Source organism: Corvus brachyrhynchos, unplaced genomic scaffold (assembly GCF_000691975.1).
Source record: "Corvus brachyrhynchos isolate BGI_N302 unplaced genomic scaffold, ASM69197v1 scaffold71, whole genome shotgun sequence".
NCBI lineage: Eukaryota > Metazoa > Chordata > Aves > Passeriformes > Corvidae > Corvus > Corvus brachyrhynchos.
Window position 1 is genome coordinate 210,712 of NW_008237609.1, and position 26,544 is coordinate 237,255.

The window sequence follows — 26,544 nt, forward strand, 5'->3', positions numbered from 1 at the left end:
TTTCAATAGTTAATCTAATTTAGGAGCTTTCTCATAATTTCAAAATACCAGGTAGTTGTATTCCTGGCAATAACCAGAGAATGGATATAGCCCCAGTGCATCTTCAGCTAACATGTCTCCTATTGCCAGCTGAACTGCTTTAGGCATTTAAAGTCATGTACCATGTCAGGTGTTACCTGCAAGTCAAAAAAGTAATCAAAGGGAACTGATAGAAAAACAAAAGCTTTGATTGTCAAGGAGTTGTTGAATTTAATCTTTAGGGAAGTGGTAGGTCTAGTTGTTCATGTAATTCATGGTGTTCTGAGTCGGGAGAGTTTGTAGGGGTTATGGATCATGGTGGTTAGGAAAGGATAGCTTTTTTGGGTGTCTTGGGTAGAAGTCTTTGAGTTTTGCCAAAGGTATGCTTAATTCCATCCAGCATCCATATTGTCACATTGTTTTGGTTACACCTGGAATACTGAGGGGGAAGAAAAAGAAAATGTTTCTCCTCAGTGGTATTGCCTCTGCTTTTCATATCTCTTGTGATTAATGGTGTTTAATTAATTTGTTGCATTCTCTTCCCTGAAAGATAATGAAATAAAATGAGTCCACTTTCTGCTCTGGTAGTGGGAGTATTAGGAGCATAACCTTGAGGTCTATTCATTTCACTGGGGTGACACAAAGTATGGGATCAGCCTGGCCAAGTTAGTAAAAAAACCTTGGTCTTTACAATTGTGTGTTTCCCCATGAAATACAGGATTTTTTCACTGCAGTGTTTTTGTCTCTCATTTAGTATATCAGGTGATGTGACTTTCTTACCATTCTCAGTTCCTGATTTTCATAGTAATTTTTTTTACGGTGATGTCTATACAATTGAAGGACTTTGGAGTGTAGGAAGCTTAGCATGGCTGGTGACACCAATTCTTGCTTGACAGTAGTATTTAACCAGCTCATGTTACTTTTCTGTTTTTCCTTTTTTCCCCTCTAAGCTCTTGTAAAAATGGGATGCTTTTCCAACTCCTCCCTGGCTCCATTGAAATGGTGACTTCTTAAGTCTTAAAATTTAGAGTGATCAGGAAAACAAAGGAACCCAAGACTAGTTTAAAAAAACCAAAGCTCTTAAAACTTACGGTACCCTTCACTTGACAGACAGCTAAGTACTGTTTTATTTAAAATGATTTTTGGTCAAAAGCAGTTGCTGGACTGGCTGTGGTGACAGTGACGCAGGCCCTTCCCCTGCCACTTTCTGCCCTTCAGGTGCAGAGCCATGAAGGGCAGCTAGCACAGGTGTAGGTGTCTGTCGGTAGGTGAGATGAACCTGCCAGTTGGCAAGAACTTCACTTGCTAAAGTTGCTCTTCAGGTTATGGTTTCTGGGCTGCGAATGTGAACCATTGCCAAGCCACAATTAAGAGGGTTGTTTGCCCATGTTGGTCTGCAGAATGAAATGTCACTGGGTTGCTGCATGCAGATGGCAAGTCCTGCAGGCTGCTGCAGTCATCTCAGTAGGAGACTGGAAAGTACAAATTACCTTTGGAAATCAAGCTACTTCTGGATTTTGGACTTAAGTATGTAGTAGATTTGCAGACTAATGTTCCCCTGGAATACTGCATGAAATTATTTCCCAACCAACCCCTTCTCCAAAGGAGAGAAGCAAGTATATTTCTGTCTAAGCAAGGACAGGAGAATAATCAGAGCATTTGTGTGTCCTGTCAAAAATATGAGGGCTGTTCAAACAAGGAGAGAAATGACAAGGCCTAGGAGGCTGATGGAATATGACCGGGTATGTATTGGGTGGGTCTCTGGACCCATGTACCATTTCCTAAGGTTAATGGTGGCTTTTGCTGAGCTTTACCATGTGTTGGGAAGCTTGAAAAGCTGGGATGGAGAGTTTTCAGTGGAAATTCTCCAGGAACAGTACAGAGATAAATTTTATTCTCCTCATTCCTTCTGAAGGCATCAAGAGCATGAGTATGCTTCAGTGATTTTCTCTGGATTTCAGATTGTTACTGAAGGATTTGTAGCTGCTGAATCTGGTAGCGAAGCTGTTTTAAGCTGGTCAGTGCCTGATGGGAGTGTTGTATTGACAGATTTTGGGATTTCTCCCTTTTCTCAACCTTTTACCTTCAATATGCTGAGAGATGATTATTAGTAATAATGCCAGCCTGCACTTTTAAGGAAGGGCAGGCCAGGAGAAAAGACATTAAAAATTATTAATTGAAACACTTGTGGTCAATTGATCAATTTTAGAGAGTGTACTTTCTTATTAAAATAGACACTCGTCACCCACATTTGTAGGATGCCAGCCAAATAGGCTCCTTAAATTGATTAATAGTATCACTGGTGGCATGTAGTGCCCCCCGTTCAGAGCCTGATTATGTAACTACACAGTCACATAGATAGATACAATGCTGTAGATACCATGCTTTTTTCTTGAAAAAGCATTTTATTGATACATTTCTAATGGAAAGCAAAAGAAGGGGCCCTAGTTTTCAAAAGTGCAGTGTTGGAAGTTGTTGTGGGTTGTGCAAAGGCAGGAATAGAGCTGAACATTATTATCCACTATGTAGAGCAGGATGCATTCAGCTTATGACTTTTTTTTGGAAGCATAACTCTGAACCTGGAAGTTGGGTTTCTTCAGTGTGTACCACAACTTGGAATAGCATTTGCTTGGTTTTCTTTGCTCTTTTTTTCCCAACTTTAGGGTAAATTGTGGAAGCCTGTCCTCTCTTAGGTGCTGTGGCTATAGCTGGAGAGGTCAAGGCCACCTCATAACTATTGCCACCTCTGTTTTAGAGGATCAGAATAGATTTGTTTAAGCAGTTTGGGTTTTTGCTAAGTTATGTTGCACTGATTGATGCAGTGAGGTAGAACTTGCATATGTGGGCACTTCTAAAGTGACTATATCCAGCTTGGTGTTTGGTGGAACGAGGCATTGGCTCTTGCTGCCTATGCCAGCCTCAGCAACATGAACGCTGATTTTACAACCACCTTCTGGTGATGTATAAACCTGCAGCTTGTTTAGCTTTTTTCTGCTGCTTGTGGGAACTAGTTTGTTCCCTCTTTTAAAGGAACCTTAATGGGCACAACTTATCTGTTTCTGCTTATTCTTTAAGTGGCTTTGCTGTGAACATGGGCTCAGAGTGCTTGAAACTGTGGTGAAGGGAGAACTGCATGGTATTTTGTCCACAGAGGAATGGTGGTTAGTGCTGTTCTCTAACTTTTTTACAACATCTTGTGCAGTGTAAAAAGGGAAGACATGCCAGTGTTTATATAAGCTACTACATACAAACAGTGTTACATTTTTTTATTCCTGCTCTGATTTTTCCATTGTCCTGGTGTTCCCTCTGAAGTCAACTGTGAGGATACACTTTAAAAATTTTTGAGCCACATAAGGGTAGTATTTTCCATCTGAGGCAGCATTACTCTGTTTCAGAAATTCATGTGTTTCAGACTTTATTGTGGGCTAAACCACTGATAGCTCTTCTCACTACAGCTGGCTTGACCAAAGAGCAGATTTTGACACAGGTGTGCAGTGAATTTGTCCTCCTTCCTTTGGACTTGTAGCATAAGGCCTTCGGTGTTCATCCACTTTCCCTCAGATCAGGTAATCAGGAGGTTGCCATCACACTGAGAAACAACAGAGACATGGTCCACACAGAAATTGTATTCCTAAATAAACTGATTCTTAAGATCTGGTTATTTCATTTATAAGTGCCTACAAGTGTGAGGATTACTTGTTCTTCTGGTGGTCTCTGGGATTCAGCAGCATCCTAGCAGAAGATAAAATTCTCATTTCATTTTTGAATGGGTTAGAATTTAAAAGATTATATTACAAGTTTGAGAATAGAGAATAAGTACTGCTGCCTGTACCTCAGGTAAAGCTGGCTCAATCCCAGACTGAGCATAAACCTAGTTTGAGTAAAAACATTAAACCAGAAGTGGGAGAGTGGGTGATAGTATCTGGTAAGGCTAATCTGTATTATCAGGGCAAAATAAGAGTAGGAAACCCATAAAGTTAGGACCTTTCCTGTGCAACATTTATAGTGTCAGTCTAGTCTCAATGGACCTCTCTTGCTTTAGGGGTTGGTCTTTATCCATTCCCCTGCTGTGGAGATACAGAAGAACTACTGGCAAGTCTCTTCCCTCTTACCCTACTTGAAGCACAAGCAGTTTTCCTGTGGTTTACCTTCCTTTTCATTTAAAATTTGACTTCATTTTTAATACAGCTAATCACATTTGTTTCATCTGAAGTCCAAACAAAAATGTAGAAACAGAACGTACATAATCCCAATCTGAAATTAGGAATAACAAGTTTTAAATATTTAAATATTATTTTAGATTCTCATAAGCCCTTACGAGTCCAAATCTTGAATAATCCATATATGGAGAGTAATAGATACTGTTTTGCTGAAGAAAGGGGAAAAATAAAGTCTGAAGGAGAAAAGATGACTTTTTAAAATTAATTGCAGTTCTATGTGAATTCAGAAATGTAGTTAGGCTTTTCAGCCAAGCTTTAAAATGTGTATTGTTTTGAATGATATGTTAGAAAGTATGCTTTCTGTACATTCTTTCAGACAATTACAAAAAAAAAAAGTCGCCAAAAAATTTGTGACTGAATATGGGCATGTTTTTATATTAACACATACATATGGGGCTTGTGTGTGTGTGTGCGTGCATATATGTATATATAAAAATAAAAGCTATAGTTTTTGTAGCAAGAAAAGGCTCATCAAGTCCTTTGCCATTGTGCACATGCTGGTAAATAAAATTTTAAGTCTAACCGAGTTTGAACTGTGTGTGAGGATAAGGTGGTGAACTGACACACCTCGTGCTGCACTATAACATGAGCATTTCTGTATGTCAGAGAAGCTGCCCAAAGTGATGGGTGACCGTGTTTATCATTATTTGTTTCATTTGGATCTAACGAAAAACAACGTCATTCTGTTAAAGCTAGAATTGTGAAGGGAGTATCAGGGCTTCAGAGCTATCAATTCAAACAACTGAGTGGTGAAGTTTACTACTTTTAGAATAAGAAGTCAAGGAGGGTGTAGTATTTGGCTGTGTTTTGCTCTGCCCCCTGCAATTTATTGCACTGTTCTAGGTTGACCACTGATTATTACCTAAATCCAGTCATTTGAAGACTCCACTACTTCTCCAGAGTTTAACTAAGTCCTTTTCTACCTTTACAATATTATCAGTGTGCACATACACTTTCTAATTTCATTTTTGTACATTGATGCTGTAGCAAGGCTTTTAAAGTGTTACTGAAAGACATAATCTTTCTCTGAAACTTTATCTAATAGTTGTCAAACCAGGTACTTAAGTTCTAGGGAGAACAAATTGTTCTTGAAATTCATCTTGAAGACTCAGAAGGTCTGGGACTTATCCTTGAAGCTGTTCAGTTCAGAATAATTCATTAATGTCAAATAAAAGACTCTGTAAAGAATAATGTTTATTCCTCTAAGCCTCTACTGAAGGACTGTGTAAGCACTTCTCAAAAGTTTAGTCTTGGAATAAACCATTTAAAGTGAGGAGCAGAATGAACGTGGCTCGAAGGTTGTGTGTTTGGTTGATAATTGTTCATCCATGTTTGGCCAAGTGTATGCTTTTTTCTGTGGAAACCTGTTGTCAGAGTAGAGGGTTTGGGGAAAAGTACCTCAGGCATCAGAAAAACAGCACAGCTATATGGTCAGATAGCCAAGGATGTATTTACTTGCACTGCTATGATTGTAATGGCATTGAGATCATTCTGGTTTGGCATGAATGTATTGAAAGCATTGCCCCATAAAGGCTCAGCGAAAATTTGGGTAGATGTTCAGGAGGAGCTGCATCACCCCCATCCCAGACTGCAGTCTCCTCATCTTAGGTGCCCTAGGGACCAAGGCAGGTGGCAGAGCTGCTGCTTCTTACTTTGAATCCTAATGTGCTTTAGTACATGTGTGTGCCTCTTCTCTGTGCTAGATGTCATTCTTTGTGGGAGTCTGGATAAATATTTCAGTCTGTAGGAGTTCAAGAGAGCTAGGTATCACCTAGCAACAAGCATCCCACTCTCTGCCTCCTGCTTCTCTTTACTTTTATTAAAGTATCTGTAAAAACCAGAAGTTGAAGCATTAAGGTAATTTTCAGAAATATTTTGCGCAACTTTAGGTATTTTCGTTAATGGTGTTACAGCAGAGCAACACAGATGTTGGCGTGGGGGCTGGCAGCCTAAAGTAAATAACTGTGCCTTGTTTGAACAGCGGTCACAATCAAAGATTAGCAAAAACTTTAGCTGGAGACAGAATAACCCTTATGATCGCAGTTGTTAGGGTGCATAGCAAGTGATCCTTTGGTCTTGTGAGGTCTGCATTTACCTAAACTGGATGAATTTTAGGCTGTATTGGTTTGTCTTGCAGCTTGTAGTGACTGCTGGTGGGACAGTGCCTTATGTTGGGACTTAAAATGAATTTTTTTTGCAGATAACTTTGTGGCAAAGTGTACTGGCTAGTTTCAGTTACAGTGGTACAGCACTCAGTTTACAAAGATCCTGGGGACCCAAGTCAGGAAAGGCAGACACTTGAAGTGCGGTTGAGGAAGACTTCGGGATATTATGCTCTGTACAGTGCTGAACTGTATGCCAGCATCTCCTGTCCCTTACAAGTTTTAAATGTCAAGGACTGTTGTGGATCTGTAGCTTGTGGTTAATGTATATTTTATCTGTAGCTTCTGGAAAATGTCCGCTTTATGGGGCTTACGAATTTCCCTGTAAGAGTCAGAAACTTATGAAAAAACAACAAGTATGTGGCTACTATTATTATAAGGGTGGCTATTCTTAACACTGGGTTGTGGATAACCTGTGTTCCTTCATCTCTGAATGGTGCTGAAACTGAGCTTTCAGTGATCCTGCCTTACCTGATGGCCAGGGTAAGGTCTTGATGAGTTTGGGAGAAGTCATGCTGTTTTTGGGAAATCTGGTGTGATTCAGGGCCTTTGAAAGGGGTTGCAGAAGTCAAAATACAGATCTAAGAGCTTTCAAGAAGAAAAGTGCATACTTTAAAAATAAAGTAGATGGTGTAAGAATGTGACTAGTACAGTTATGCCCAAATAAGGAATTTTTTTTGGAGAGGGAAAAGTTAATAAATACTAATTCAGCAAATGACTTAACTTTGCAAATGAGTTGGTCTTTTCCAAATGTATGTTCCCATACCTATCTGAATTAGAAAAGGGTAAAAGTAGCACAAGGAGTAATTTGTTACTGTATTAATATGGATTTCCTTTAAAATTATCACTATGTAAAAGATAGTAAAAGTGATACTAGTGTGGACTTGTTTTTTAAATGAACTAATGTGGGTTTATATGTTCAAAAGTGTTCTATTTGTAGAGATATGAGTACCTCTGCACCCATAGGGACTTCTGTTTTTCCTGAAATATGCTCAGCATGATTGTTCTGAAACTTCCCATGCTCCTTAATGTGGTCCAGGAGTCTTGGTCAGCTTCACCAGTGGGTGGCCATGCTGGTCAGGGTGGGATGACCAGGACATTTAATCTGATCAAGACAGGTTTTTAAAATAGTCTAGGTGTAACCAAATTTATTTGATTTTCTCTTGGCGTAGAAAAAGAAATCTAATGTTTGGTGGCATTCATAAGCTTTATGAACTGCTGGGGTCTGAAAATGCTATTTTAAGGTGATAGTTAGGCTTTGGGTAGAAGAGGACATAATTCTGTGTTTGCTACTTAAATTTCATTCTTTTGGTTGAAAATGGTGGTTTGTGCTTTGCTCTGTGATTACTTAAAGAGCCTTTTTGCCTTTAAGGTTTCAAATTGTAAATATTTTGAAGTTGTCTCGTTGGGTAGATTTTCTTCTGCTATAAAACCTGCTTGATGCAAATGGAAGATGTTTCTACTTGGACTTCAATGTCTGATTTCCTATTCTTGGTAGTAGAAACTAACATTTCACTATAAGAGACTGAAAACCAAAGTCCAAAGCGAGTTTTGTGGTGGTGACACATCTGGCAGAATGGATGGCCCCTTTTTTCATATGCATTTCAAAGTCATTTCATATGAAGTCAAAGCTTTTCAGCACTTTCGAAAATCAGGCCAAAGATTTGCAAAGTTACTAGTTAAATATCATTTTCAGAGGAATGGTTTGCTCTTAATCTTCTCAAAAGCAGCCTAAAATAGAAACCCTTCTGTAGAGGAGAGCACCCCAGTGGTGCAAGGATGTGGGCAATTTAGTGCAGACCCGAAGAAAATTAATAAGCAAATCCAGTTACTTGTCATTGCTAAAGAAGTAGCTTTTCCATGAGGAGGACTGTTGGACATGATTTAATAATGCAAAGCAGCTGCAGCTGTGGCTGGTTGGATAGTGGTTTGTTAGTTCTGAAACACAGAGCTGTGTTTGCTGTGTCACCATAGCCACCGTAACATAATAGGACTCCAGCGTTGGTGTGTAACTTGAAGCTGAGTTGTGTTGTAGGACCATGTGTGTCTGTGTGCATGTAGAGAAGAGTAATGATGAGAAAACCTGGAGAACTGGAAACAATTACAGGTTAAACTGTCTTCCTCTCATGGAGATTCCATGAAGCTTTTGGATACATTGCATTTAATTTAAAAAATCTGAATAACTAAGTCATTTCCTGTTCAGGTTAGATGACCACATCATGTAAGTCCAGGATATGGAAACTGGGGTCCAGTTGTCCCATTTTTGGACAAGAGCACAGAGAAAAGAGGAGCTGGAAACTCAGAGGTGGTTCTTCAAGTGTGCAGTTTTAAAAGGAAAAAAAAAAAAATGGAATCAGCTACATGAGATTTTGAAGCAATTCAAATAATGCCAAGGGAGGTTAAATAACAAAAGGGTAAGAGAGTCTACAAGATGCACAAGAGAAGACAAGTGGTCTACAACATGCTTACAGGCTATGGTATTTAGTTACATTTAGTTAGGTCAGTGTTTGTGGTGATTTTACAGCTTTTTATAATTCATACAAATATTTGAAACTTACTTTCTTCTATTAAATGTAATATTTTCTTAGAAATAAAATTTAAGTGCATGATGTTTAATCAGTATCATAGTAGCACACTATATGAATGGACTATTTTTATGTTCTTAAGGGAGCTTCTTGTCATCTTTTCACTGTAAAAGTTTGTGTAGTATTTGGAAACCTGTCATGTTGTCATATACACAGCAGTACTGAAATACTTGAATATGGTTTCAAATCAGGCAGGTGATGCTTTACTGCTATTTGAAGGATGACTTTATTTTGAATGGTAGAAAAATAACAGCAGATTGTTTATAATAACTCTGACAGCAGATTTAGATTCTTGACTTCACACCATTTCCATTATTGAGAGACATATGTAAGTAGCATTTGCTCCCAGATACATGCACATATTCTAGCAAGGGGTTTAAGGCATCCTGTCTGTTATTTAAGTTCTGGACATCTGAAGATTTTTTTTCTCCCCCAAGGCTTTTTTAAAAAGTTGGACTACTGGGATTGTTTATTTTCTTAAACCTGAAGGAGCCTCGCAAAACATAATACAATATTTAAATCTCTATATGCTTTTTACTTTTATAGATTAACACAGAATCATAGAATGTTTTGAGTTGGAAGGGGCTTTCTGATCATCTAGTTCCAACTTCCCTGCCATGGACCGGGATGCCACCGAGTAGGTCAGGTTGCTCAAAACCTCATCCAACCTGGCCTTGAACACTTTTAGGGGTGAAGCATCCACAACTTCTCTGGGCAGCCTGTGCCAGTGCCTTCCCACCCTCACAGTAAAGGACTTCTTCCTAACATCTAATCTACATCTCATTTAGTTTGAAACCTTGTCCTATGGTATGTGCCCATGTAAAAATTCCTATTCCAGCTGTCTTGTAGCCCCTTTAGGTACTGGAAGGTGCTGTAAGGTCTCCCCAGAGCCTTCTCTTTTCCAGGCTGAACAATCCCAACTCTTTGAGCCCCTCTTCACAGGAGAGATGCTCCAGCCCTCTGTTCTTCTTTGTGGCCCTCAGAATCAAACAAATCATGTATCTGTAGGAAACCTTGAAAGAAATACATACTCAGATTTTGTAGTGGTCTTGGACAGTTTTTTATGTGTAACTGTTGAGATCGTGCATAGTATTTCTGGGAAATACAGTTTGAAATACTGGTAAAGAATGTTCGCCATCTGTAGCTGCTGAAAGGTTTACCTGTACAAATGCAGGGTACTGGTGCATAATGGGCTCAGAAGACTCATTAAAGCAGTTGGGACTTAGTGAACTGAAATAGCAGCTCAGAAGTTAAAAACACAGATTTGACTAAAATCATTAGTTAAGAGGAAACATAAGGCTTTCTCCAATATACTTTTTTGTCTTATTTATCCATTTTTGTTTGAAGTGATTATAAAACTTACTGTTCTTCTGACCTCTGTTTTAGTATGGAACAGATGTCTGTGGTTAGATTTTATTGTATTTACATACACAACTTATTTGAGAAATTATTAAAGTTCTCAGAAAATACACAAATTAAATGATTTAATATTTTCTTTTTAGGATTGAAGTGGATCTACGGACAAATGGATGACTGAATATTCATATGAAGAGGAAAGCCATAAAAGTTGGTTGACATTTTTACAGCCATATGCATTATATGTATTAATGCCGTTATCAAAAATTTATTTTGTGTTATAAACCAGAATAACTTAAATAACTGGCCTGAGCTTTGTATGCTGTATTGTCTTAGAGGCAGGGGAATACTGTAGCTTAACAGCTGTAGCTTAATGCAACATTTTATGACAATACCTGGGTGTTCAGCAGAAAACTCAGTAGTATGTTAAGGAAATAGGTAATTCCTTTGAGTCCAGGTGTTTGAATGGGCTCACACCTAGTGGTGTTCATCATTCTTCCATGCGAGGATGAAGGGAGCATTAGAGGGGTGTTGTCTTCCATTAGAGCTACTGGCTATGGCACTTAATATGTTGTGGAGTGGCACTCAGATGCCACATTGACAGGTGCTGTTTAAGAAGTCAAACAGGAGATGATCTTTGAAAGTTATCTTGGTGCTTTGTTTTCTTGTGATAGAGGGAAGGTTGTTTTACACAGTTTATTTCTTGTGATAGTTAAAAAAGGAGAAGCTATTGGTGCACCTCTGTGACTGGCTACTGCTTTAATTCACCAAGCCTTGACCTCTGCCAATCTGAGTTATTGGTGACTCTGAAGGATAAGCTTTTTCTGGGATGCTACAATGACCAAATCCTACCAAGCCTGTTCAAATGCAGCTGATGCTGCTTGTGGGTTTACACCAGAGCAAGTGAATTATATTGACAAATGTAGGGTGTGGTACAGTGGGATGCAGGGCACAATCTGGGGGATGCTGCGCAGCAGCTTGGCTAAATAAAGCATTCTGAAAACTCTAATAATCAAGGAGGAATGTGTTATTGTGGAAAGCTTGTTTCCTTGAGAGATTCTGTCAACCCCTGAATGCCAGTCAGGGGTGGAAACAATCAAATAACCAGCAAAAACTGCAGGTTTTTGGTTTTTTTTTTTTTTTTTAATCAAAAGCACAGTATTAGTTCAGTACAAGAAATGTAAGTGTACTGTTCTGTTAACTTAGGAAAGTAGTTCAAGAGGACAGAGTCTTATTTTTCTCAGTGATAATTTGGTTTTATCAATCTTTTAGTAGTTCAGAAGTTTTACAGTTTATGGACTACTGACCCGGGTACAGAAGAGTGTAATTCCTTCTTGGGTAAACATCTTTAGTATTCACAACAGGTAGTGGACATGCTGACTCCAGCTACCTCCAAATTCACAAGCAGCATGAGATCTGAGGGAATCATCTGTGTCCTTGAATTTTGTCTCCTGAAATAACAGCCATCAAAACAATCTCCAGAAGCATCCATAGAACATCTGCTTTATATACTGCAGGTCCCAGAAAACACCTCCAGCCTCCCAGAGCCAAATTTAAACCCCAGTAGAGACAAAGTGGTATTAGCAGCTGTGCAGTAATGTACACAATTTTTTCCATGGGGTCAGGGGCCCATGTGCCCACATGAGGCAGCGGTTGTTGCCTGCTAAAACCAGAGCACAAAATCTTGAGTAATTTCCCTCTGGTTTGATTGCTGACAAGTCAGCGGCTGCTGCCCATACCGATGTCTGATAGCTCGGTTTGGGCCAGTGTCGTGCCAGAGCAAACACTTCCCTGCTCAGATCTCTTGGCTATGAATAGCAGAGTAAAAAACTGATACTGTCCAAACCTTGGAAGTGCAGTAATAAAATCCTGTGTGTACAAACTCAGGGAGGCACTTCACTGACAGAAAGTGTGAGAGGGTAAAAATACCAAACTAATTATCTGTAAGCCATCTCTGGATGTCATTATGTTACAGTGGACTACTCTGTGTGGTAATGTTTTGTGTTGGATTGAGGAGTAACTGGGACAGGCTATGTCTTAGGTATTTGGTTTGGGAAGTGAGACCAGGGCAGAAAAAGTTAAGGATATATTTCTTGAGAGGGGCTGTCAAACCCAGAGTCTGTGCAGAGGAGGGACGGCTTCCAGATCAAGCAAAAGCAAAAGACTCTTGAAAGAATTAGATCTTTTTGCAGGTTTCTCGGGAAAGACTGTAATTGCATGAGAGCTGTATCTCTGTTAGCTCTGTATCTCTGTTCCTCTCTCTGCTTTTGCTTTCCTGGTTCAACACAGAGTGGTGGAATAAGGAAGGAAGAACTGGAGAACAGGGTGACCTCTTTCTTGTCAAGTCATAGTTCTACTCTCTCATGCCCTTCTGATGACATCAGTAATTGTGGGGAAGCTGCTTAAAATATGTGCAGATAAGGAAGAGGGTACTGAGTTATTTGTTCACATGTTTTCTGTTTGGCAGCCTTTGCAAATGTAGGACTCTGAATCCAGCTGTTAATCTTTTATATTAGGAAAGTACCGTGATTAAATCATATCACTGAATAAGAAAAAAAAATGTGGTTACATTGGAGGAATTCAAAGTTCGAGGCTAAAACTTCCTTTTCTGGGAAGAAATGATTCCAGAAAGCTTAAGCAATAGAGGTGGAGAAGGCTTCTCTGTGGTCATTGTTAAGATCAGTTGATAAAGTTCTGGCTCCCATAGGGAAGAGATTGGATTTCAGCCAGCACCCTGCCGTAGCTTTTTGTTTTATTGCTCCTCTGCTAATCTAGTTTTGAAAGATTTTCATTGCTAGCATGAAAATGTTGGTGTATTGTTGGCAGTGTAAACGACTTGTGTTGCATTGTCTCTATGTTATATTGGTATATTTAAGGTCTTCCTTGGTCTGCCTCAAAATATATATAAACACGGTGTTGCATAAATGACATCTAAGCATATATGCAACTAATGAAGGAAAAAGGAACATAATTCTTTCTGTCTCGTAAAATGAGGTTAGATGAATATCTAGCAGAAAAAAGAAATATGCAATAGTAAACCTGACAGCAAATGTGTATATTGAATGCATGCAGCTTATGGTGCTTCTGCATTTTCCATAATACTGACAGCTGCATCCAGAAGTTTCTTTGTTGAATCAGATATTTAAAGTTTATGTTTTTCAGTGTACAGTGGCTGAATGGGGGGTGTATGGGGGTGAGACTTGGGTAAGAGCTGGCAAGGAAATGGGTAACTGACAGGGGAAAACTGTAGCTCAAAAGGCCTGAACAAAATAAAGTCAAGACTTCAAAACCAAGTAAACAGGACTAAAAGAAGGTCAGAGAGCAAAACTGAGGGGGACTAATTGTTTGTGCCGGTTTGGACAAATTTGGAGGAAAATATCCTCTGATGGAAGGCAGGTTACAACCAGCCCTCCCCCACCAGGTTCGGGAAGAAAGAAATTTTCCTCAGAGGAAAGTGAAAGAGATAAAAAACTATTTATTTAACAAACACACAGGAAAAGGGTAATAATGCTAAATAATAAAACCTCTCACTGTGGAAACCTGGGAAGATTTCAGAGTCCTTCTGTAGGTGTGGTCTCTCTCCTCCTCCTCGGAGCTGGGTTGATGTGGGCCCGCCTCTGGGGCATTGGTGGAAAATTCTCCCAATGTGTTCTGGTGTTGAAGCAGTCCAGAAGAGAAGAAGGGAAAAACTGATTGCAGGAAAACAAAGTTCAACGCTCCAACTCCCTCTGGAGAAAAGGAGCTGAACGCTGGCTGAAAAGCAAGCAGGGTGCTTCCTTCGCTCTTGCTGCTGCAAAAGCAGAGGAGTGCATGTCTGTGTCCTTGAACAACTGCTTTGAAGAGTTTGCTCGGTTTTTTTCCTCTTCTCCCTCTCAGGCTCAGTTTAAAGGCACAGAAAAGGCACAAGACTAATTTCTGGGCATAGAGCAGTGATAGGGGATACACATCATAAAGTTACCCCAAGACAAGGGGGAAAGAGGTTCAGATTGGAAAAGCACAGTTCTGGGTTGTACTTAACAAGTGGTCATGGGTGCAATCACACCACTCACACTGTGGTTTCATGAACAGCTTCTAGAAACAACACTGGGCAATTCAGTTAACCAGGTTTAATGATGTCGTAAGTTATTTAATGCTGAAAAAGTGATGAACAACACTGAGTTTAGTGGTGTAAGGATGACTCCTAATTTTCTGTGTCATGTCTTTAAAAAAAAGAACCAAACCAACCAAGAGCAAACTTCAGCTCAGCTGTTTAGAGGGAGGGACTCAAGGGGATGTTTCTTGAACTGTCGAAAGTCCACTCCATTTCAGAAGTCTCCCAGCCTCTGATGTGCCCTTGCCTCACCTCCTCTGGCTCCTGTGTGGAGCAGGGCATGGGAGGGTGCAGAACCCCCAAAGTGCGAGTTGTGTGCCTGGGGCTCTACCCCCACACTCCACTGCAGGATGGGCAAGCCCCTGGGTCATCTCATCTGACTCAGGATCTACCCTGGTTTTGTGTGGAGTTTGGATTCATTGGACTTTATCTTTTTACATTTTCATTGTTTTAATGTCTGGTCATGATAAAAAAAGATTTTTTTTTAATGTATTTGAGAAGGAAGTTTCAAGGATCTTCTATGGTTTTATTTGCATAGTCAGTGTAGTCGTAGCAGTGTGATGATATGTTTGGTTTTTCTTGTCAGCTGTCCCCTCTGTATTGCAAAAAAATGCAGTTTTTCTAGAAAGAAAGTGGCTGCTCTTAAGGCGTCTTTCTCATCTGCCATCATTCAGTGGATTCTTGGAATATAATTATGACTAGAAACATCAACTTGGTAAAATATATTAATCTCAAGGGAATTACTTTGCACTGGCCATCAATCTATCTTTCTGTCGTGCTCTTCGGTTTAGATTACTCTCAGGGAAAGTAAATTTGTTGGATAAAATAATGTAACAAATGACTACTTAAAAATGACTGATGGTCCCATTCAGCAAGGCAGGGGCACTGTGAAGTTCTTTTGGTTTCATCTGTTGTCTAGCATTTATCAAGATGGGTCCCTTAACAGTTGATTGGTGGTTGATTTTTAATGAATATTTCACAATGTAAATAGATAGCAGGCAGTTGTCTGGAGCTCAGTCATATTCATAGGACAGATCTGCTTTTACTTGCTGTCACTGAAAAATGTCAAAGTTACGCTGAGACTGTAGAGTGGGAGGAAAGCTTTTCCCCAAATCTTATACTCAGGAATGGGAGGAGCCGCAGTGATTTTCTTTCTTTTCCTGTTCCTTACATCAGCAGGCCACGTACTGTGCTGTCTTTTGCTCCTGCCTTTTCCCACTGGGTGCTGGAGGGCTGTGCATGGTGAGCGCTGTAGCTTCCCAGGTTTGCTCACTGTAGGCTCAGCCCTGCTGTGAGTGGAGTGAGGTGAATTTGGAGCTGATGCCCGTGGCTGAAAAATTGCTGGGGTAATTTCCAACACTGGTATTTTCCAAGGAGAAAAAGGCATTTAAGATGGCTTGCAGCAAACCATTTCAGCTTTGTGAGTTTGCATATGAGCTCCTTCCTGTTCCCTTTGCCTTTGCAAAGTTATGGAATGATTTCTGGAAAGACCTTGGTGTTCTTATTAGGCTTTCCTTATGAACAGCAGTACAAAATTTGTTCTACACAGCTCATTTCTTCATTTCTGCCAGACAGATGCTTTCATAATCTAAATGGTTTCTTGTTTATGGATCCTGGGTCTTGGCTACATTCCATTCATTTCCTAACTATTTTGGTGACACACATACATGTGGATTATGGGCAAATCATATTTAGCAGTTGGCTTGTGATCTGACCTTGTTTAAATAAAATTGGGTTATGATTTTGAGGGTTTTGTTTTTGTATTTTGTTTCTGCCAATGTGGATCGGGAGTAAAACATCTATGGGGTATTCTAACCATTGCTTTTAAGTTTTATATATAAAAAATATACTGTATATTTCAGAAGTGTTATTTTACTAGTTGAAGATAGCTGTGGTCTTTTTTCACTCTCACCCTTCAGAAAGGCATAGAAAGCAGGCACAGGGTGAGTTAGACTTGCCCTGTAAAAGCCTGGTCTTCTGCAAAATCTCATGCTTTGCTCTAAAATCAATAGAGAGATCATCATATGTTATAAATAAGGTTGTACTCTCAAATAGTCAGAGAAAGGTTGCCTAAAAGTCTTTGTTCATAATTGGGAGAAAGGTCTTTGGCTCAGGAGTGGTGTGCAGGGTTTGTATCCAGTGTCGGCACAGACTTCTGCTCTGCTTGGAGCTGCTGTAGAATATTTCAGGTGCATTGGTTTTTGAATTAAAATCCTTTTTATTGAACAGTTTTTTGAAATAGGAAGAATGGAGGATTGCATAAAAGAGGATGGCAGCAATTTTCATGAGAGGTGATGTGTGGGGGAGTAAAGCAGCCCCCATTGTAGTGCAGTTCACAGGAGAGTAGTTTGTCTAGAATTGACAAAATGTGATAAAAATGTGGAATATTTAAAATGTTCTTTTCACAGTTCAAGTCATTAAATAAAAATCACTAAATAGCATTGTAAAGCAAAGGTAGATCTTGCTGGTGTTGCCTGGATCACTTCTCCACAAAGAGATAGGTGGTGAGGATGGTCTGTGGGTAGTAAATTGTGGATGTAGGTGAAAGCTGTTTAAGAGCTTGCTTCAGCACCTACTGACATAACTCAGTTCTGTAGAGTGCCTTTTAAACTACTTCTGAAAGTTAATTGGTAACCCTTTATGATTTTGTTTAGTAAATGCGTTAACATCTATGATTTGTATTACTTACTGCTGTTGATTGTAAGGCTTGGGGTGTGATAACTTCATCTGATTATTTAAGGACGTAGGGAGCTTTTAAATGCATCCTGTGATCACAATCCTCCTGTAAGTGTTGCTTTGTTTTTTAAAGTTTGAGGATTTTTTTTTGTCTGGTTGAGAGTTTTCTTTGTTTGGTATTTAATTCATATTTGGAGTGAAAAAAATCCAAAAAACTTCATCTTGAAAAGATCAGCAAGAGCTGAGAGCAGAGTTAGGAAAAACTAGACTGTGAGCATAAAATAACAAATAGCTTTATAATGTGGGCAAAGACACCCTTGGTTCCCATTTCTGGTGTTGAAAACGTGTGGTGTGTGTTGGTGTTCCCCTGCTGGGAGGGAAAGGTGTGTTAAAAACAGAGTTCCTGCATCTCAGGTGGAGCAGAAACGGATACCACGGATACCTCTTGTCTCCAAAATTTGTCTTGTAGGCTATATATTAAGTAAAATGATGGAAACAGCCTAAAGATCTAGGTGAGAAATTTTCAGGTGAGCATTTCCTCAGTTCTGGCTATACTGAGAAGTGAGCCAAGAGTGTTACTGGTTTAGCTTAGATCAGGAAATGCTTCTGTGCATGTCCTGGCCCAGCAGGATTTGTTTCACCTCATGGCCTGGCCCAGGGCTGCACAAGCTAGGTGACTTGGCAGAAACCTGGTTTGGTGTTTCCAAACCACTGTCTGTTTGAAACCACTTTCTTCAGTTCCTCTTTCAGCCTTGGTATCTCTTCTGGGGACCAGTTCTAACTGATGGGACATAATCCACAGGGAACTAGATTGCAAATGCCGAGATTCATTCTTTTCAATTTCAGTCATTTTGCTGAAGGCTCCTGTCTTCCACTAGTCAGCAGAGAGCAAGTAAGCATCTCCAGAGGGCAGTTCTTCCCATGGGATTTCTCTGTCCTCCCTAGCAGGACAGACATCTCTTCTGTCTGTGAGCTACAATGGTGCAGACACTGAATACACGAGGCTCCACTCTGCTGGACTCATTTTCCAGCCCTTGGGTTTCCAAAACACCGCTGAGCATCCCTGCTCTTGAAACCTGACTTCTCTGCTGCTGCATGTTCTCTTGGGAATGAAAGAGCAGTCACCACGCTCATTTCACCTTTTAATCCTAGTGCACTTAGTGAACAATTATACTAATTCTAATAATGACTAAATTTATACTACTCCAGAGAGGGAAGCACAAGGCATTTAATTTCAAAGCTGTTTGACAAGACCATTTTGACTTGTGTATTTTCAGAAGTATGACACAAGTTTCCAAAGTGCCTAATGGGGAGAAACATGTTTAAATTCGTACTCTCAGGTTTTCAGTTTCCAAAAAAACAGAATAATCTTCATTTCTGTTGAGCATGATCAATCAAATAAAACAAGTTTAAAACAGATATACAGGACTTGCTACTTCAGCTTGTTTCATAATGACCTCTTTCTGGTCATTAGTTATAAGGATGTAAGTTTGCTTGGAAAAAAGGACATTTCTCTTCCATGGAGGTGTTAATTCTCAATATCATGTAGCATCACAACTCGCTGCATTTTAATCTTTTCTTTGCAATGAGAAGGGGAAAAATTGTCTCCATCACAGTGGTGCTGATTAAGATACATTGAATGAGATACTGAAATACTAATGTGTGTTCTTGTTTTCCTTTTCCTACATATCTGACAATAAGAATTTAGTGGTGGAAATAAATGTGTTTGGATTTTAGTATTTTTGACATGCTGTGGAGAGAATAATGTCAAACAATGGCAATTTGTCACTTCTCATATGATGGTGTAGGAGAATATGTTAGAATTCAGTAGCTAGCACGTAAGGAGAAGACAGTTAGTTTAATAGTGATATCCACTGCTAACAGACCTGAATAATGATTCCACTGGTTACGGTATTTCATGTACTCAAGGACACATGTCTAAAAGAGAAAATAAGCTCCCAGTATTAATCTAAATCTTGACTCCCTCTTGTGCTTCCCACGTGGTGATTCATTAAGTCTTTCTTGTGCAGAGGTTTGGTGATGAGTCAGGAAAGGGCAAGTTCTGCTTTGAGGCTGTCACCCTCTTTTGAACTTTGTTAGTTACTGAGTGTTTCTTGGTGTTCAGTTTGATAGCAGTCAGCTGCAGTTGTGATTGCAGTCAGCTGTGATGGACATGTGGGCGTAGCTCAAGTGAAAACAAAAGCCTAGGCTTTCAAACATTATAGGTAAGCATGTGCTGAGTTTCCACCTTAATTTTTAAGTAATACAGAAGTATTTCAGTAGTTGTATTAGGAAAAAAAAAAACGAACCAAAAAAACCCCAACCACTGAAGCCTAAACACATCATAAAAGGTGTCTTAAAAATAGTGAGCTACAAAACATTATTTTTCCTTGGCTTTATTTTTCCTTTTTGTTTTTTGGTTTTTTTTTTTGGGAGAGGATGGTACAACTCTCAAAACCCAAGTATTTGGAGTTCAGTCTTACTTTCATTTAAAATCATATGAGCTTGGCTTAGGTGTTTCTGAAGTGAGATGACAGTAAGAATCTCTCTTGCAAATTAAGAAGTAAGGAGTTTCTCTTAGTCTTAGGAAGATGAAAATTAATTTAGATGTGTAGGTTGTCTTAAATGCAGTGGAACTGAGATGATGTTTGCTGAACTACTCTTTGGAGATTTACATAATGGATGAGATACAGGAGCTCCAGGCAGCATGACAGTGGAGTTTATTTTATCACAGGAGGTAAAACAAGTGAATTGCCTTAATAATCTCTGCAGAAAGCAAAGATAATCTTTTTTTATATGGAGAAAGAGAGCCAGAGAGTTCGTAATATTCTGGCTGTTCATGTGCAAGGAACCAAACCTTTGTTTAGAATGATCTGAATCCATTCAGCCATCATGCTTTCTTACTGAGGACTTTCAAAGCTCTTCAGGAAGGACAAGCAACATACATCTCTGAAAATGTCTTTTATGTAGTAAAATGAGATGATAATTCATGGCTTGATATAAGATGCTCATAACAGGCTGGGTAATTATTCTAACTGCCGTATATTTAAATGTATGGAAAGCATTTATAAACCAAGTGTACCTGCTATTTAGTTCTGTAGTGGTAATGATAATTTCAAAAGTTTTAGAGCCTTTGTCATTTCAGAATGGGTGTATGTTAGAAAGAAGCTTCAATATTAAAAGGTTGCAGGATTTAGTTTTTTATCAAACTAGTTCACCCAGTTTGGTCGGCATGGAAGTTTTTGATTGTCTACTTCAGTTGATAATACCTTTTCAGCATGGAAAATGGACAAAGAAACACTGGAAAAGTAAAACAGTTAAGTGTAAGTGGTAATAATAACACCCAACTCCCGTTGTATGCTTTTCAGCTGTGTATTTGGCTTCAAGCAAGAGTCTGACTCTTAGGTTACTCTGAATATAAATGTGCCATTGCTCTTTGATCTGTAGCAAAACTTCCTAACGATCAAGTCTACTTATCACTTTTGCTTGAAGGAAAAGCTTTACTTTTGGGCATAGCAAATTTCCAGAAGAGTTAATGATGTCCTTAGTTTCTGTATTTTTGTGAGCTATATGCAGCTTAAGAATCCTTTTGTATTAATCTGATGTCAGTTGCTAGTTCTTTTAAAAGAGCCTGGGCAAGTAACTCATCATAAAGTGTTAGACAGAAAAAAAGGCATTTATTTACCTAATGTGAAACCAGGTTATCAGGAAAAAAGTTGTAATTTATTGAATGTAGTATGAGTTTCTGCTTTTGTTAATGAAAAAACATACTTCCTGTGATTTCAGCAGTGATGGACAGTACCTAGCCAATCTACTAGGTATGCTGTGCTCCACTCTTAATTCCCAGATGCAGGCTGGGATTAGTTTTGCCAGATTTCCTCTGGATACTAGATAGCATTTACTGTTTATCAGTTGATGTACAAAGTTAGATTTTTTTTTTTTTTTGCCAGTCGGGTATTTTTTTCCTGTGTTTCCAGTAAATGTGTTATTTCTGTCAAGTCACAAGTCTATATCAGTAACAATTACTGCAGTGTGCAAGGGAGGGCACCAAAGTGATAACCCGTCTGCTTATATTTGCTAGGGTCTTTCCACAGTGCAGTCTGGTGGGATCAGAGACTGAGGAATCTTTTATAAGAATGGAGTTGTTTTCATCAGAAAGTGTTTTAAAACACTGAAATTCTTCCACCCCGTTGGCTCTGAAATCTTCCACGTGGGGATCTTTAGAGTAAATAAATAAAACATCACACCAGGCAAATGTGATTTAAAGTGTCTGTAACTGTTCCCCAAACAGCAGTAAAATCCTAAATATGATATGAGCAAGGCAAACAAGGGGAAAAGTTCACTTCAGCCTCCAGACTTTCTATTTCCACTATGTAGCTATGCAGCACAGACCCTGTGGACACAGAAGATGATACTGAAAAGTCGTTGTGTCCAAAGGACAGCCCCCCAGGTTAGGACAGCTTTCTCATGCCCTACTTCTCTACAGCTTGCCCTTCTTTGGGATATGTGTACATTTGTATCAGAGAAGTCTCTTATTTGTAATCCAAACCTAAATGACCTTCCAGTATTTGCACAGAGCCAGAAACATTAAGTGGTTTGGGTTGGATGGGACCTTAAAGATGCGACCCTCCTTGCTGTGGGCATGGATGCCTTTCACTAGATCAGGTTGCTCAGAGCGCCATCCAAACAGGCCTTGAACACTTCAGGAATGGGGCATCCACAGCTTCTCTAGACAATCGGTTCCAGTGCCTCACCACCCTCGCACTAAACAATTTTTTCCTAGTATCTAATCTAACCCTACTCTCTTTCAGTTTGAAACCATTCTCCCTTGTCCTGTCACTACATGCACTTGTAAAAAGTCTGTCCCCATGTTTCTTGTAGACCCACTACAGGTGCTGGAAGGCTGCTGTAAGTTCTCCCTGAAACCTTCTCTTGTCCAGGCTGAACAATCCCGATTCTCTCAGCCTTTCCTCATAGTAGAGCTGTTCCATCCCTCTAAACATCTCGGTGGCCCTCCCCTGGACCTGCTCCAACAGATCCATGTCCTTCTTGTGCTGCTGACCCCAGGGCTGGATGCAGCACTGCAGGTGGGGTCTCACCAGAGCAGAGCAGAGGGGCAGAATCCCTTCCCTGGCCCTGCTGGCCACGCTGCTTTGGATACAGCCCAGGACATGTTTGGCTTTCTCGGCTGTGAGTGCACAGTGCTGGGTCATGTCCAGCATCTCATCCACCAGCATCCCCAAGTCCTTCCTGGCAGGGCTGGTGTTGATCTGCTCATCCCCAGCATGACTGTGGGGGTTTTGTTAAACTGTTGTTCATTTAGTTAAATATGCTGAAGGTTTCAGTTGCAAAAGTTTACGAGTTACACAAATCTTAAAAGAGTATTTACTGCTTGTTGTGTTGCTGTACCATGGAAGTGTCTGCTGCCTTCACTTCTTTCTGAGATAGCAACTCAGAAATGCTTATCATACTTTGATGAACCCATATTCCTTGCTAGTGGGGAGTGAAGCCGGGCGTTTCCATCCTGTATTGGCTTGGACTGCTTTGAACCGTGGGGAACATTCCAGATAGTCAGCCCTGCATGGTTGCATGTTACTACTAACCTCTTTGCAGGCATTTCAGAGTGATGAGCATGTGAAGTACTTACTGGTATCCACCTGGAAAATTTCAGCAAAAATTACCCAACCCAGATATAAACCTTTACATCTGACCCTAAAGCAGTAGTATGGCAGAATGGGAAGGATTGTTTGGGTACCCATTTTGAAAGGCTTGCTTTGCCTGAGTTCTATAGGACTTGATAATTAGATATAGTCATAACAATATTAACAGTGATCTCTTGAATTAATCTAGTAGTTCCTCACAATTGAATGGTGATATGACTTCTTTTTTTTTTTTTTTTTTTTTTTTTCTTCCCACTTGTGGTATATTCTGGTTAATACTTAATTTTGTGTTTTGGAGTAATAGATCTAATCCATTAATTTTGCAAGTATTCTTTCATGTAGCAAATAAATTTAGAGTTCTGTTGCTTTTCAGGTACGTGACCAACTGAGAGTTGTCATTACTTAAGAAAATGCAACCAAAATCAAACCAAACTCCAAAATCAAAACAAGAACAAAACCACCATAAACTTCCAAACAGATGACAAAATACAAATGGGAACCACCACCCCTGAATGTTTCGGAGACCATTTTAAACTTAAAAATAAATGATGGTAGAATTTCACATTTTTCACTTAAGAGTGGATAATTTATTCTTGCTGGCACCAAACAGGTGATAAAATTACCAAGCTTTTTTCTAAAGATTTTGAAATTATGAATTCATTAATGTCTTCAGACAGTATAGAGTACACCTCTGCATACATAAAGCACATGCACATAAACATTGGGTGGAAGCTCTGTCTTGAAGGTGCTGAGCCAGGGGATGAACATTTTAGGAAACAGCACTAACAATGATGTAACTTGGGTGCTTTTCATCACAAAACACAGATTTTTTTAAGCTGAAGTCTCATGAGGAGTGATTTTTAAGAAAAGGTATGTTTCCATGAAAAAATTCCTAACATTTTTTTTTGCTTTATATGAAGTGGTGACTTGGCATGAGCTTTCAGCGTGGAAAGCATTCTCATTAATCACCTACATTGATTGAGGGAATCACTCACCAAATTTGTGTCCAACATCATTCAGTGTCTGATAAACACTGCTCTTGAAACAGCTGTGGCTGTGATTTTAGTGGTGAGAATATTTTAGTAATGTTTATTGAATTTCAGCATCCAGAATAATGATGGAGGCAGTTTGTCTTATTATTCATGTTAGAGGTCTGGGTACCTTCAGAAAGATGCAGTACACATAACACCCTATGTCTATACAGAGATTGTTGTTTAAAAATATGAGCAGCCTAACCCATCCAGTTCTTGGGATGCAAAGTAAATCTAGTAAAAGCATTTTAGTCTATGCGAGACATAGCTAATGTGGACAGGAAATCGTTTTCATCATTTTACACAGTGTAACTAAGCCACGTGTTGGGTATAAATGTGATTTATACAGGCACAATTTCTTTTTATGTCCTAATGAGAAATGTTAAATATATTAGTATGACTTGGGGCTCGACACATGCTCTAAAGGCAGTGTATGATGCCAAGCAACCAATTATCTCCGTGCATTATTTCTTGAAAGCCTTGACATGGGTAAGGTCACTATACGTTTTTAAAGGGAGAATGATGCTGGATTGATACAGGATGAAAGGATGATACAAATAACAATACTTTGTTAGATCATCCTGCTGTGCAATGTATATATAATCAGGAGCTCTGACTTTAAGAACACTAATGAGGATTTAAAGACCCAGCAGGGCACATTTAGCAGTCACACATGGTTCTGTCAAATGCTTTTGCAAAGGGCACCTCTTATGCAAGGTACAGTTCAAAAGCAGGTAGGAATGAGTAGTTCTGTTGTATAGCTTGGTGTAATACTTCTCTGTGTTTCAGTGAGCATAAGAATAGGTTGCAGTGTGCTGGTGCTTTGCCAGGTGCTGCTATTTGGCTGTGGTTTTTACCAATCATGACCCCAGCCAGGAGCAGTAGTACTCAGGGGCAGGCTGTATCACTGCTTTTTCAGCGACCGAATAGTCACTGAGAGGAACAAAGGAAGAGGGCTCTGAAGCTGTTATTTGAATCCATACTAAGCTGTAGATGCTGTGTGCTGACCATCTCATTTACCTCTACGATAAATGTCAGGTAGTGAAATCCTGCAGAAGAACAGACAGTGGCCTACCTAGCTTAAGGGACTTTTTGGCAGTGATCCGTATCAGGTACTTGGCAGAAGAATGTCAATTCATTCTGGAGTGCAGCTCTTGAGACTGGAATGCCATGGTTTAGGGCTGATTTAACTTCCATGTTTTTGGCACGTATTTTACATAAAAAAAAGATGTAAAAATACAAATGTGTTTTCTGTTAGAGCAAATGACCATCTACCTTATCTGCTTCTGCTTTCAATAGTCAGTAATGCATGCTTAGGGAAAGGATGTAGCAAGGCTGTTGTGTGAGTGATGGTATTGCCCAGTACTTCTTCCAAGTCTGCAGAAAATCTAGGACACACATACTTGCATAGCCAGAGGTTGTGTCTATCTTTTTGTGCTTGATGATAGCTCTTGGTAAACGAATCTTTAGAAAAGTCCAATTGTTTTTGAACCAATATCCAGCTCATCAGACAAGCAGACTTGTCACAAGACCAGCTTCTCTCTGTCTGTAAGTCATGGCTTCCAGTGCAAATCCCATGGTTTCCAGTTAGCACCTGCTTTGAGTAGGAGGTTGGACTGGAGACCTCCTGAGATGCTTTCCCACTAAATTATCCTGTGATCCTAAGAAAAACCCAGCTTGGCTGTACCATTCATTGTTCCCCCAGTTTTTCCATGGTATTTCATTCTGTAAAATGATGTGGTATAAATGAATTACGTATTAACTTGTCTTTTGCCTAGACACACACTCATGTATTTTGTTTATAACCTCAAATTTAATATAGCTGCCAAATTTGATTGGCTTTATATAGCAAATTTGGTATCTGCCTTTTAAAGAAGTTTTAATGAAAATTCAAAGTATCTGTTAAAAGTAATACTGTATGTGTTACTTGTATATCTCTTTTCTGACATTTTCCTGTAATTTTTATGGCTGTGTCTATAGTTACTTAAAATATTCGTTAATCTTGAAGTTTGCCATTATTTTAATAATTGGCAGTAGTTTTGTGCAGAGGACTTGTTTTTTAAACATGTTTGAGGAATCACAATTTTTCTGAGAATCTGTGGGAAATGCATGCTGGTGACATTTAAAACTTGTTAATTAGAAATTCTTAACACTTAATTAGAATTGCCTTTAAAATGGGCCTTAATTCTACCGTAATTTATTGCTTGTGGAATCTAATTTGACAGTTTTGTACATAAGCATTTTGGTCATTCTGTCTTGGGTAAGAAGGTATCTCATGTGAGTAGTCAGGTATTGGCTTAATCTAGCAGTTGATGCAACCAGTCTGAGAACAAAATGTTATTTTATACAAATTTTAAAGATATTTGGCGGATACTTACAAATTCTTATTCATTATTTCAGTTGCTTTGTATTACATTCACTAAGTGAACAGAAGTCAGGAGTTTTCCCTTCTTTGAACTGTGTTTTCCCTTTTTTTGAGCTTTGTACTACTCACTAGCTTTAATATTTTCCCCGGAGTTTCCACTGAAGCCTGCAGTGACCAGGAAACCTCAAACTGTTCTTGAATAGAACAGAGATTGGGTTGGGACAGGGTGTTAAACATTTGCAGTGCGGGAGTTTCATCACAGCACACACCCTTTCTTTAAACATGTCAGCATAAGCAGTGAGTTGGCTCTGTGGTGAGAAGCGTGTACAGCAATTGTTGTTACTCCATGTACATGTAAGGGGCAGGGAAAGGTCATGGAGT

At 39.4% G+C, this 26,544-nt stretch overlaps 1 protein-coding gene across 4 annotated transcripts in view; it reads left to right on the forward strand.

The window, feature by feature from the left end:
• Positions 1 to 26,544, forward strand: part of KLF12 (Kruppel like factor 12) — a 198,440-nt gene that overhangs the window by 21,098 nt on the left and 150,798 nt on the right. For all 4 annotated transcript variants that reach the window (XM_017731608.1, XM_017731609.1, XM_017731610.1 and 1 more), the window contains one exon: positions 10,488 to 10,551. In XM_017731608.1, coding sequence (XP_017587097.1) covers positions 10,531 to 10,551 — 21 coding nt within the window. In that variant the 5' untranslated portion in view covers positions 10,488 to 10,530. The remainder of the gene's footprint in view (positions 1 to 10,487; positions 10,552 to 26,544) is intronic.